Raw genomic sequence first — 14,015 nt, forward strand, 5'->3', positions numbered from 1 at the left:
ATTCACGTGCTCTGCTTATTTTTAGCAGAAGATGGTGGGTAAATCTGAGCCAGCACATTTTTCATTCAATCTGTCCCTGGACACTAACAGATGGTGCTTCTTTGTGCCAAGCACTAATGCACTTTACATTGGCATTCAGTGTCAGGACACAAAGCCCGCCAAGTCCCTGCTAAATCTGCTGATGCCAGGAAAATTGGTAATAAACACTAGCCAGGGACACAGTCCCAGGTTTTTCCTCCACCTCCAAAGCAGCACAGAAGCTGTACCAGTGCAATAGTGTCAGCTGCTCTCCAGGTCACGGCTATCAAGGCAGCAAAGGAGGGTTCTGGACTGGGGAAAAGGGTGTCCTGAGGCCACGAACATGGATATGTATCTGAAGATGGAGTGAGATCCATCTGCTTCATGGGAATTAGCTGTGTGCTTAAGACTGGGCTTTGAGAACCTTGACAACTTGTGCCTTAATGCTCAAACATCTGAACTACTAACAATTAATATAAATAATTCTAAAATATAAATATAAATAAATACACACACACACACGGATCTATACCACCTGACAGGGTGATTCTATTGTTTAGCACTCCTTATTACTCATTGAGCACTGAACATACTAAATTCAGTCTTACAGGTCTACTTCCTACAGCTACCAATCCTATGTATGATAAGATCACCTACAAAAGAAAATTCCACAGACCACTCTGAGGAGCTCGCTTTGTTTTACAGGTCATTGTGTTTATTCTTTGAATACAAGCATCCAAAATTCTTGAGCTGTAAAATTCCTGTTTCTTTCCACCAGGTGCCTCAGCGCCCAGGCTTCTTTCTTGGATTGCTCAAAGCTTGCTATCCACATCTCTTGGAGTGAAGTCCAGCCAGGGTTTGAAGATGAGAACCAGAACGCTTCTGGTTTGGGGCAGCTCAGATGGTTAACCTGAGCCTGCCACCTCAGGGGCAGCCGTCCCTGGCAATGGAGAGAAATAAAAGGGGTTATTTCAGGGACCCTGGCAGACAGAGAAGAAAAGTGCTATGCCATTAGTAAACTATGAAAGCAAGTCAGTGACATTTCCACTACAGGCTCTAGCCATGTCCCCGTGGATGTCAGAGGGGAAGCTCTCCCCACAGTGTCTGGGACAAGGTCAGTCATGCTGGCAAGAGTCTGAGTCTCAGATCCGGTCTGGTTGCAAATGAGCAGCATCAGTCCACCCAAAATGAATTCTAAGGCAAGGAGTTCTGTTTTCATCTTACATACACACACACGTATTTACTGAGATTTTTTTAAGAAGAAAAAACAAGCCATGAATCTGACCAGGAGAGCAAACCGGTCTTCATAATCTTCTTGACTTGAGAGCGACAAAAGCATGGGGAAGGAATACCTGTATCTAACCTATTCTATACCTTTCCATGGTTGTATTCCTAACTCAAAGAGAAGACATCCGTCCAGATTTGCACCAGATTCAAACAGGAAATCCTGGTTAAATGTAATGCTTATCAGTTTGCATTCCCCATCACTACAGCTCACCTTAGTAACTTCAAAAGCTTTCTTCATCTCTCTTCTACTGGCTGACCACAGAGTGTACTGATCAGACTGTGACCAGCTAAAATATGGCCTAACGGATATAAGACAGCTGTAGGATACTAGAGCCATAGGATACTAGAGCCATTGATCAGTTCCATTACTGGACAGAAAAAGATGTGTTTTTTTTATTCATGCTGATAACTGAGCTCGTGGAGAGTGTAAAAAAGGCTACTGACTCTAGGTACATAGACCTGGAAACCATAAGGGAATGTAGCAACTAAAATGAGTATCCACCAACTCAGAAATATACGTGGTGAGAGTTTTTAGCTTCAGTCTAATTCCAAGTAATGCCCTGTTTATATCAGACAAATCCACAACAATTAGTAGCCTCAGGAGACTGACAGCTCATGGAGCCTTTGAAGTGGCCTTCTGGTCTTATACCTGGCACTGTTGCAAGACTGCTGGGCCCTCAGTGCTGGGCTTCCTGATAAGACAGCCATTTCTAGATGGTCTCTATCAGCATAATTTCAAGAGGATCAGATGGGGAGGAACAGGTCCAATTCCTCTCACAAATACACAACCTGGCTTAAACATCAATGTTTCAATGTTTAGTCATCAAACGTGGCCGCAGACACATTTGCCACTACAGGTTTGAATATACCCATAGACACACAGATCCAGACAGTCATAGAGTATTTAATTCAGGAGGGTGATCCTTACTTCATGATCCTCCACTGATCATCTAGTCCAGTTGCCTATTCCAAACAGGTCTAATCATATCTAATTGCCTAGGGAAGCAGTGAGCTGAGTCTTAAAACACCTCCAAGGACAGAGACCCTACAACCTCTGTGGGCAACCTGTTTCCAAGTGTTCCAGGTCATCTAAAGCAAGCCAGCAAGTTAGGCTACTTCCTGTAGCCTGATAAAAACAATTCAAGCCCTCTGCTGAAATGACTATCAGCTCAACGGCCAATGTGTATGAGCTCAAGCTCTGCAGCAGTATGAGGAACACATGCTCTGGCTGTGCACCCACAAATTCTGCCAACATCTTTTGACATGAGGATGTACAACCCAATGACATTGCAATACAAGTGGCTGTAGGCTGGCCAGAAATCTGGTAACCAAACTTCCTGGGACAAATCTGAGACTAGTGTCATTTTAAAGCCTCTCTGAGACACAAGGACAAAGTCACACGTACCTTTTCTGTCCTTCTGATGTTTTCCCACACTCTGTTACACACCATGCACTCAAAGGTGTCAATGTAATTGTCCTGGGTGATATCTTGCACTCCCCACTTACGTTCCTTCATCACTGTAAGCAACCTTGGGTTGGAAATGTCCCCTTTCAGTTTCCATTGTAGGTAGGACTCATATTCTTGATCATTTGTATCTAGTGTTTTGATATAGTGGGCCAGCTCCCGAGGGTGTGAAAAACTGGACACCAGGATTGCACTCTTGTTACTAGGAAGCCAGTCTACAACGCTGGGAGACCCAAAGTACACTGGTACCACTCCCAACTTCAGTGGCCTCCAGAGTTTTTCAGTGATGTAATCTTCACAGATAGCATTTTCAAAAGCAAGAATGAACTTGTACTGTGCCAGTATTTTATAGAAGTTCCCATCATCCATGGCAGCTGGATTTCTGAGATGCTGAGGAAGGTCTCTGTTATGCAGACATTCCCCGTAAGAGTCTACTTCAATGTGGCACATCAGCTCACGCACATACCTGTCCCGGTCAGAAGGAGGGTTGCAGTCAGACTGCACATATACAAGTGGCGCAAGCCTCTTCCTCAGGCTGTTCTTCATCTGCAGTGGGATCATGTACCTCAATGACTTCAGGACCTCTATGCCCTCAAGGTACTGAGTGGTCAGCGGTAGGTGAGAATGGCGGCTAAAGGTTGCAGTGTGGTTGAATAAGGTGATGGCTGGTTCATGGAAGAGTTTGTAGTTGTTTTTTGGCGACTCTTCATGGAAAAGGGCCCAATCATGGTAGTCTTTACGAGGGAGGGGTAGGCTGTCTATACTGAAGTCAGTACCTAGACAAAAGCAAACAGTGTTTAGCCTGCCCCTAGCAATGATGCAACACTAACTACAATGACACAGAAGTCTAGTTTTAATTTAATATCAGCTCCACAACCATTGCATTTATGACATTATAAGGCAGTATTGCAAAGAGCGGAATTAATGCAAAGATAGAGGACTGTTATGACAGATAAAACTGAATTTGGCAGCAGAATCTAGAGAATGGGGATCAGTACTTAATATTACAAACGGTTTCCTTTCAGGTCGTATTAGTTTAAAGGCCTCTCATTTCAAAGGCTCACTAGAAATTCTCCATTTTAATGCACTGAAATGAGACTAATAAGATGCTTAATAATTCCTTGGTTTCGTAAATAGGGGAACAGATGGTGTTGCTTCTATCTATGACATGAGGGAAATGGTTACTGCAGGGCTCAATTTGGTCCTAGTAGCAAAACAACAAAAAGGATGCTAGAATATTGGACAGGGTTAAAGAGAAAAATTACAAGAATGACTTCAAGTCTTGGAAAGACATTGTACTATAGCGAGTTTGGAAGCTCATCTATGTAGTTTATCAAAGAGATAATTAAGAGGTGATGTATCACAGCTGCCAGATACACACCAGATGCATAAAGAAGTAGCTTCTGGCAGAAGATAGCTTCTCAAACTAATGCCAATAGTAGAAGAACCATATCTAAACTCTAAAAACAGACCACTGCAGCTGCTTGCGCCACCCTGTGAGGACAGGGAGCCTCCAGAACAACTTAGAAAAGCTGTGGTGGAAGCTTTAGGACAAACCTAGAAGCCTTTTTCCAAAGGCTGATCTGTGCAAAACTGAATTCAAAATACCGGCTTGTGAATATGACCCTTGGTCTCCCTTCAGTACCGCTGTACCACACTAATACAACTAGCCTTATTGCAGATGAAATGCAAAGCTGGTCGACTCTCTGTTAAGATACCTCCTCACTGTTTTATAACTGTATCTGTTTTTTACTTACACTGAATATACAAAACTTTTAACTGGTCTTGTCAGGAAAGGGAAGTTCCTAACTGAAGCAAACATTGAACAGCTGGTTTAGAAAACACCACAAATCCTTTCTCTTTGAACAAGCCATTCTACCATCCCAGTCACACTCGTAACTTTTCACTCTCTGATGTACCCTTGACCTCAAACCACTGATGGGAAAAAAGCGAAAGCTAGCAAAAGTCTAACACAGAATTTTGATCTAGAACCTAATATATAAAGAAGGAAAAGAAATGCCCAGTGGTCTTTGTGGCTGCACAAGCCTGCCAAGATGACTCCAAGGATGACCTTGTAAAACCAACATAAGACTTCAGTACTGCAGTGAAGACAGATGTTATCTGCCAGTAACATAAAAACCTCCTATAGAGCAAGATCTTTCAAGAGCATCAGGTGGGTTTTTTTAAGGCCAGTAAGTATTTTACCTTCTTTTCTCTACTGAAGGGTGTTCTCAAGTCATCAACACTAAAAGGATGAAGGGCTGTACCACTGAAAAATGCTCTTTGCTGCCTCTGGTTTTGATGTGTTATAGTGATAGAAGAAGGTAAGCAAAATTGAAAGTGAATCATATTCTCACAGGGAAGCTAATAAGGCCTATCTAGTTCTGAAAACACTTCGTTCTAAGTGATGCCCAGAAGACAAGCAGCACTGCATACAGACAATAATGAAATGCTGTGGACTGAAACCACAGCACTTCAGCTCTCTCTCTCAGAAGGGTGCTCCCTCTTTAAGGTAGTATTTCAGGGAAGAGGGAAGGAAAATGCAGGAAAGAAAAAGACAAGGAAAAGGATCAGAGAGAGACGAAAATGCAGCATGAAAAACTTAATAAACAAGGAGAGAATTAAGCAAAGAAAAACTTAAAGAAAAATGCACTGTAGATCAGAGCACATCAGAATGACTGATTCTAATAGAACACTTAACCAATCTCAATCCAGCGTGAAGACACCATGATTTTAAGGACTAAAGGGAAGATAATATCAGTGTTCCATATCAGTGTTCCATACCCCATGAGATGAAGGAAATAAAGGAGCTTATGAAGGGATAAAGAGAGCACACCACCACAATTAGGAGCAATTTCAACATCCAAACTATTAATTAGAAAATCTTAGATATGTGGCAAAATGCAGAAGAGAAAGACAGATGCTGTCAGAAGAAGTTATGCACCTTAGGAGACATCTTTTGTTCAGGTTTCATACTCCAAGGACTCAACGCTCCAGCGCAGAAAAGCTGGACATCCTCCTCCCTTGGGAACAACACGCCTGAGGTTCTGACAGCATGGCACCAGATCAAGCTCATACTGACTCAGTTGCACTGGTAGCTCACGCTACCCGCCAAGACTCTGTGAAGCGTGCAACACTGAAAAGGTGGAGTTGGAAATCCCTCCCAAAAGCTGAGACAAAATCCAGCAAGTGGGTGCCACATCTCACTTCCAAACAGGAGATGATGGCCCTTGACAAAGTCATCACCTACACCTAGAGGCTTCCCAGGCCAGGACAGTAAGTCAGAACAAGCTGCAGAAAAGAAGGTGGTCCTACCAAGGCAGTTCTGCTGGAAAACATCTGTACCCCATATTTTTGCATAATATTTTTCCTAAGCTTTGGATCATTCTTCCCTTGAATAGCTCACTGACCAAATATTAGGGGAAAATTAATGCAGTTTCTTTGGAAGGTGAAACTGTGCCCTGATCCAACCCTAGCATGGAAATGCAGATGTTCTGAGTTTTCACTCAGCAGGCTGTTTAGAGGGAAATTCTGGAACACCAAAACCTGTCTTTTTTGCAGGCCCACAGCTCAGTGCATCAAGGTCAGTGTGTGAAGCTTTTCTTTGTTACGTAGCATTTTTTTTCACCTTCAATACCAATCTATGACCTTTTTCTCTGCTGGTTTTAGCACTGTGGTATCATTTATTGTGGTTTAAAAATAGGTAATATTTTGCATGTTTTGACATTTGTCCTTACACAGTTCATAGCCAACATCACTAGAAAAAGAAAAAAAACTACAGGGAGAGTCTTTTGCCTAGCATAAATAGTCCTTTAAAAATAAGTAAGCAAACCATGTTCACAAGCCTGCTAAAAATGAACAGTAATAGTCCTTCTAATGCTGAAACAAACAAACAGAATTGCTTCCAGAGACCAAAACCACCAGAGTTTACAGCCTTCGTGTGATGCAAACCCAGATTTCCTTGTCTTTAATTGGGTCAGCTTCTCATTCCTTTGCTTTCATGCTTGACCACTATATTATCAACTGAAAAAGCTGACCTACTTGGAGCTCTGAAAAGATTAGTGATGAGAAGTTTTTAGTTCACTGTTCACCAAGCTAAAGGCCCTTCTTTCTTATATTTTGAGTTCACCTGTATCCTGACTGAGTGAATGAGATTCAGGACTCTGTTTTATTTTGGTTTGTTTCCAGACAAAGGAGCTGAACCTAGCAGTCACAGAAAAGCATTTGGCTTCATTTTTCCACCTAAAATTCACTTTTTCTCTGAAAAGCAACTGTGGGGGGGAAAGGACAAAATGAAAAAAATGCCTGGTTTTAAAAGATGCACCTTTTGCGTTTTGTAGACTCACTTTACAGTATATGTAATGGGAAGTTTCTGAGGTGGCAGAGCCAGAGCAGCTCAGAAGGTTGCACTCGCTGCTGATCCCTGTGCAGAATCAATAGGTCTCTTTCTCTACTTTCCATTTACAGTCTGCTCTCGGCACATGAGGCAGGGGAGTTGCACAGTTACCAGCGAGGGCATTATTTTAAGACAAAAGACTTGCACAAGTGCAACAAAGGCCTTGCAGAACCTCTGCTAGGGGTGACAAGCCAGAAGACTGGAAAGAGCTGGCTTGATCTCAGACTGTCTTTTCATGACTTGGCAACCACAGGAAATTATCTTTTCTCCCATAAACAGGGAGCACATGTGATTGGAAAGCAGCATGAGAGAAGGCAACAGTCATCCCACAGATGTGCACAGTCACTTTTCAGAGCACATTTTCAGAGAACATGCATCTCTGTATCTCTACTGATGGCATTCAGCAACAGAAAAGTTTAGCACAATGACCTGCCTAAGTTTCCCGCTCTCAGTGATTGCCTCCTAGAATAATTAATCTGCAAAGGAAAAGAGCTGGGCAGGGGGTAAAGTTACTCCTTTAAAAAGGAAATAGATCCTTACCATAGAACAGAAACGCTCTCGTCATCTGATTGTGCTGGTAGGTCTTGTTGATGGTAAAGAAGCAAACATCCTCTCCACACTGACCCAATCTCCCTGTCTCTCCAGTCAGGGGAGACCACCAGAGCACAACCGGATAGTGATTTACATCAGAATCTGTCTTGAAGCTGCTGTGAAGCTCCTGCTTCTTAAACTGAAAAGCGTGTCTCTCCACAGGCTTTAATGGACCACTGCGTAAACTGGAGATTACTGACGCCTTATTCTCTGAACTGCCCAGTTCAGTGATAACCTTCAGAGAAATAAACATACATATCACAGTGCACCACTGTCATTAGCCAGGACATTGACAAATCAGAGTTTTAGCATCAAGCACAAACCAAGTCTGCATGTGAAGTTTCTGTCAATCAAAGCAGATACATGCCACTGACTGCAGCCGCTGTCCAGGGGATCTTATGTCAGAACAACAAAAGCTTTAATTTGAATTTGTAAGGAGGAAGCAAGGAAATACATTTCTGTACTAAGATATGGCCACATCACATATGATTTAACAACGCAACTTCTGCTTTCTCCCTGGAAAAAGCACAAAACAGAGAACAGCCCTTCTGTAGCCAGGTTTCGTCTGGAAATTAGCTGTAAAAAAAAAAATCCATGAAGCTGTCTTGTCTCTGTGTGGCCATCTGTACTCACCCCTATTAATTTTTAAACCACTGACTGAATAGACTAGGTGCAGACAGGCCTTAAAGACAATGCAACTACTACCTCGTGGCTAGTTAGTGGAGAAAAATCTCATCTGTATGCAAAGAAGTAAAAAACCTCCCATTATGAACCAGCATTTACTGATCTGAAACCCTATGAGGAACCTTAAAAACTCTCCACCTGCAGGAGAAGACTCTAACACTGCTCACCATCAGCCACGAGACAGAAGCCCCTACAAAATCTGTGGGATTTCTGGTGACCATGAAGCCACCACTCTTTTCTACAAGGTAGTACCTGCTATAAAAGTGTCCTGAGGCAGAGCAATCTGTTGAGCAAAGTGACAGAAATAGTGCCTGCAGGAATTGCCACAGAATACATAGCTCCTGCTCTTAGCTTTAGTGGGGCAAAGACCTTTCTGCTACCATGCAAACAGCTCTTTGTGTGTGCACCTTCACAGGCAGTGCGTAATGTCACCCCAGAAAAAAGCTGCAAGAACGATGGGGTAACTCAAATCCACCAGACAGCTTTGGCCACAGCACCTTCACTTGTCAGCCATCTCTGAAGGACAATACTCGAAAGCAGGGCAGGGTTGTTTGGAAACATTTATCCTCACTGATCGCTTCACCCCACGCATTCATTTTGCTGTTTGCCCTATCATTCGCTCTCATTGTTTAGCAAAACATACTGATTGTAGCTCTGCGTGACTCTGTGGAATACAGGATACTGGGACAGCACACACAGGAGGCTGTGCAAAGTGCAGCTGTACACAGAAATACAGAAAACATTCCTGCATTGGCGAGTGGACAACTGGGGAAAAGATTCATACGTCTAATAGTTTGACAAGATATAACTGCAGCAATATAACTAAACTAAGTCTATAACTATCTCATGTCCAGGTTTCTCATGCCCTGGCAGAATTTAAGGAGTCTTTGTATTTGCACAGAATTTCTAGTAGCTCTCTCTGAACTGCTGGGGGCTGATACACCCCAACTATACTGACAGCTCTTCTGCTATAGCAGTTCCAGCACCAGAGCACCAAGTGTCACCGTCCAGTGAACATTCCCAGATAAAAATCCCAACCAGGCATGGGGAAGGTCTGACCAGCTCCAAACCTGCTTACCTGTGGAGGTGCAGCAGAGTCACAAACGCTCCCAATAAAGGTTAAAGGTCCGAAAGACTTGCTAGCCTTGCTCCTATGCTAGGGCTGCCGTTATCACCTTTGGATGCCTTGTTCAGGGGAACAGAACTGAAAGTGATCATTGAGTATCAGTAACTGCCCCCAGGAAATAGCTGGAGTAAGCAGCTGGCCTGGGAGCGCTTCAGAGGTCCTGCTGCTATCTCCACTGGAAGTTACCTGAGGTACTGGTCTGATCCAGAGCCTCAGTATTGAGCACAGACCAAGTGGAAAGGCATCTCTGGGGCAGATGGAACACCTGGACACGTTCCTGTGCAACCTGCTCTAGGTGATCTTGCTCTGGCAGGGGGGTTGGACTAGATCATCTCCAGAGGTCCCTTCCAACCCCTACCATTCTGTGATTCTGTGATCCTGGCTCTCTCGTAACTGAAGTCTCCTACAGTCCCATAACTGCCAGCCAAGGCTGATTCCACCTGTGTAAAAGTTGTTCTCTTTTAACGGAAATCTAGGCTAACCTGCACCAGTCACTAATTAATATGCTTCCACATTGATTTTTCTCTCATGCGTTTTTTTACTGACCGGCTACTGGACTTCCCAACGCCAAGAACAGCCTTTGACTCAAGGACTGAGGAACTAATCTCCATCGCCACTTACTGATGTGCTCAGATTTCCCAGTTTTTCTTCCACATTAGTATGAAATGGGTCCAGCCTTGCCGCCCTGCCTAATGAGTTCAAACGCATGAACAGGGAAGGCAATGCTGCTTGGAGGCAACGCAACACGGCATGGTATGGTACACCACTCCTGAGAAAATCCTCCAGGAGCTGAGGTGCTATGCAAGAAAGGTGTTCTCTGTGTAATGTCATTTCTGGAGTGAGCTATTACCAACAGGCCAATGCTGCTGACAGAGTTTCTTTAAACACTCCTCTTAAAGCACAGACTTGTACAGAAAACGTCTGTCACCTCCAATGCTCTCTCTCATCTGTCAGAATTGTGTCATACTTTGAGAGCAATCTCATGCATACCCCTCCCCTTGCCCCTGTACCTGGAGTGTCATCACAAGGAAAAAGGCAGCTGCAAAGCAGAAGCAAGATGCCCACAGTTTCTTCCTCCTCATCCTAATCATGCTGCACTGCCAGGACTGCCAGAGCAGTTAGAGCTAGACATCAGGAAAGCCAGCTTGTCTAAAGTCTTCAGCCTTTGCTGCAGAGTTTTCCCACTCCATCCTTACTCCTCTTCATGGTGACTGCTGCTGAAAAAGGGTACAGCATCAATAAAGACCACTCCTGAAGCTCAGTGGCTAGCTTGATGTCTACCCACAGCTTTCTGTAGGTGCTGGAGCCACATTTTGAGCCAGGTATCTAGAAAGCAGCCTGCACAAAACAGCACTCTCATACACAGCCCCAGGCATCTACTCTCCCTCTGGCCATCCTGGATCTGGGCATCCACTCTAAATAGGGTCACACATCCCCTTATCCTTGCAGTCAGTGGAGAGAGATGCTGATGGGCCTGGGTCAATCCTGTATGGGACGGGAAGTCCCATACATCTGAAACTTCCTGAGTTTCAGATGGCAAACTGTGCTGCTTTTCAACAGACTCACAAAGAGATGAGTGAAATGAAAGACCTTCCCCCACTGGGCAAGCCCTGAAAATGCTCCTGGAGGACACACAAAACTTTCTGGCCTTGGGACTTTCCACACTGCAGACTTCTGGGAATTCTGTTCACCAGCATATCTAGCTCAATGCATAGAGAAAGTAACCATACAGCACACAAACTCTTTCCACACCTAAAAACATTTAAATTTAATAAATTCCTCTTACCCTGTAATCTACATTTGTGCTAGTCTGGCTCTCCTCAAACAACTCTCCCCTTGCCCCCATTTTTTAGCTTCCACAGTACCCTACTGTTTTGCTGCATGCTGGCTGTTACTGTGTGAAAATCCCAACTCCTGACAACACGAATAGGTGCAAATTCCAGCTTTGTCTTAAAAAAAAAAAAGAGGATGGGAGAAAGATAAGATTTTATCTCTCAACACAGGAGTTTGAAAAAGTGGGTATTCTGAAAACTCAGAAGGCAGAAACACACAATCAAAAATGTTTAATAAATTGCTATTTTAAAACTCATCTCTTTCAGAGAGGTGCTTTCTGTAATTTAGGCTGGTTTTCTATGAAAAGAAGGTGTATGTGATTGCATTGCCTCCATAGGCATACACCTGCCAGCTTTCCCCCCATCCTAATCCCACTGTCAAAGTTCAAAAAAAACTGACAAAGAGGGATGGGTTCCAAACCTACTGCCTGCCATAGTAGTACCTCTGTAGCAATGGCAGCTAGAGACAAAACAATGATCCTGTTTCTGCCTTCACTGCAACATGAGTTCATCCCTTCCCATCGACCATCAGAAAAGCCTCTTTAGTAAAACTTCACACCAAACCATGCTGTGTGAGTTCCGCTCTGCACAGGACAGCTGCTTTTGAAGGTTTTGTGTGGACACAGGCTGCCAGTTGAGCACTTCTCAAATCAGGTTGGATCTTTTATAAAGCCTCTGCCTCCTGCATTAGAGCCAAAATGGGGCACCAGGAGGGGAAGGGGCTGAATTCTGCCCACAACTGTGTTGGTGAAAATCTACTCAAGGCACACCCTGGAGCCTCACAGTATCTTCAATACCAAACATCTTACCCTGTGCATGGCAAAAAGTAAGACTGATGACCCACGGAATGCTCCCCTACCCCCTGCCCAGGTAGAAGACTAGTAATCATCCCATTTTCAGCCATTCTAGAGGGGGATCTGCCCACACCATGGGCGTGCTGTACCAGTTGCCGCTGGGTACTGCAGTGGGTCGTGGCTTCACTCCTGCATTTGCAGCGCCCAGCCCGCAGTACTTTTACCCACTTGGAGCAGGACACACCAGGCTCCGTCCTGCCCCAGCTCCCCCGCTAAAGGAGACCTTGCAGCTCTCTCCCAGCCCGGTGACGCCGAGCGGCGGCCCTGAGGACTTGAGGGAAGAGAGATAAATCACCGCCCGAGATTTGCAACACTTCCCTGCAAATCTTTCCAAACTTCCTACCAGCTCTCCCTGCCCGCTCTGCTTCCAGCCCTGCTTCGCTGCATTTCTCCGGGCTCAGCATCCCATCCGGGGTTGTGCCTGCCCCCCCCAGCGCCGCTCCTTCCCTCACCCCGCCCCCGTCCCGAGGCTCAGCCGGTCCCGCAGCCCCCGTGGGGGCTGCAGCTCCGGGCCCTCCTCCCCGCCCGCGGCTCGGGCATCCTCCGGCCGGGCGCCCGCCGCTGTACTCACCCCGAGAAAGTCGCTCCCGCTTCGCCTCACCGCCCACCGTCCCCCTCCGGCGGTGTGCGAAGGGGTTTGGGGCGGGTTTTCTGTTTTTTACTTTCAGTTTGTGCACTTCCCGAGTGCGCGGAGGGAGGCGGGGGCGGAGGGAGGGGGGAGGTGGGGGCGGAGCGGAGCCGCGCTCCTTCCCTCCGCCCACCGTCCTGCCAGGCCAGCGGGTGGGCCGGGGGCCTCTTTTTGGGGTCCCAAAGGCCCTGAGGAGGAAACGCAGAGGGCTAATCGGCCTTCGTTCCCACCCCGCCTGCCCCCTCTTCCTGCAGGTCCCGCACTTCAAGACCTTCACCCTCTCCCTCCCCCCCAAAAAAAAAAAAATCCGTCCCTGTCCCTGATATCTACAGCTGTTAGCATAGTTGTGGGTTTTGCGGTTTTATGTTTTGGCAACAGTGCCGTTATCTCAGCCGGTGCTACCCTGGCGAGGACTTAGCCGTCCTCCCTCACGCCAGAGGGATGCCGGAAACAGAAGCGCGTCACGGAGGCGGGGGAGGCGACGGGGACACGGAGCCGCATTTCGCCCCACACGCTGCCCGCCTCCCCGCGGGCGCGGGCATAGCCGTGAGGAGGCCGTGCTGTCTGACGGCTCTGTGTTTCCAGCGGCTGGCCACCTCTTCACTCGGGTGGTGATTTACCTCTCTTCCCTCAAGTCCTCAGGGCCGCCGCTCGGCGTCACCGGGCTGGGAGAGAGCTGCAAGGTCTCCTTTAGCGGGGGAGCTGGGGCAGGACGGAGCCTGGTGTGTCCTGCTCCAAGTGGGTAAAAGTACTGCGGGCTGGGCGCTGCAAATGCAGGAGTGAAGCCACGACCCACTACAGTACCCAGCGGCAACTGGTACAGCACGCCCATGGTGTGGGCAGATCCCCCTCTAGAATGGCTGAAAATGGGATGATTACTAGTCTTCTACCTGGGCAGGGGGTAGGGGAGCATTCCGTGGGTCATCAGTCTTACTTTTTGCCATGCACAGGGTAAGATGTTTGGTATTGAAGATACTGTGAGGCTCCACCTTTGACAGAGACCAGATTCCTCAGCCTTGCCCTGTCAGAAAGCACAACTCTTGAATGGTGCCATTTTGTGAGTTTCCACAGGGGAGGAAACACAGGTCACCTTGCATCAGCCCCGTAGCAGCTGAGCATCAACTAGTGCCAGGG

General features: G+C 46.2%; 1 protein-coding gene across 4 annotated transcripts; it reads right to left on the reverse strand.

Annotated features, from left to right (window-relative positions):
• Positions 1 to 699: 699 nt before the first annotated feature.
• Positions 700 to 12,958, reverse strand: FUT10 (fucosyltransferase 10). Of its 4 annotated transcripts, none has more exons than XM_063320901.1 (5): positions 12,825 to 12,958; positions 10,578 to 10,781; positions 7,707 to 7,992; positions 2,711 to 3,546; positions 700 to 958 (listed from the first exon to the last, which is right to left on the reverse strand). In XM_063320901.1, exons 2-5 carry the CDS (start codon positions 10,656 to 10,658, stop codon positions 734 to 736), a joined length of 1,428 nt encoding a protein of 475 aa, XP_063176971.1. In that variant the 5' UTR covers positions 10,659 to 10,781; positions 12,825 to 12,958; the 3' UTR covers positions 700 to 733. The 4 variants fall into 4 exon arrangements, with proteins under 4 accessions (XP_063176971.1, XP_063176970.1, XP_063176973.1 ...); XM_063320900.1 differs by having other exon boundaries at positions 10,578 to 10,784; positions 12,825 to 12,934; XM_063320903.1 differs by lacking the exon at positions 12,825 to 12,958 and adding an exon at positions 12,597 to 12,678 and having other exon boundaries at positions 10,578 to 10,784.
• Between the last annotated feature and the right edge of the window lie 1,057 nt (positions 12,959 to 14,015).

This window comes from Chroicocephalus ridibundus, chromosome Z (genome assembly GCF_963924245.1).
Source record: "Chroicocephalus ridibundus chromosome Z, bChrRid1.1, whole genome shotgun sequence".
NCBI classification, from domain to species: domain Eukaryota; kingdom Metazoa; phylum Chordata; class Aves; order Charadriiformes; family Laridae; genus Chroicocephalus; species Chroicocephalus ridibundus.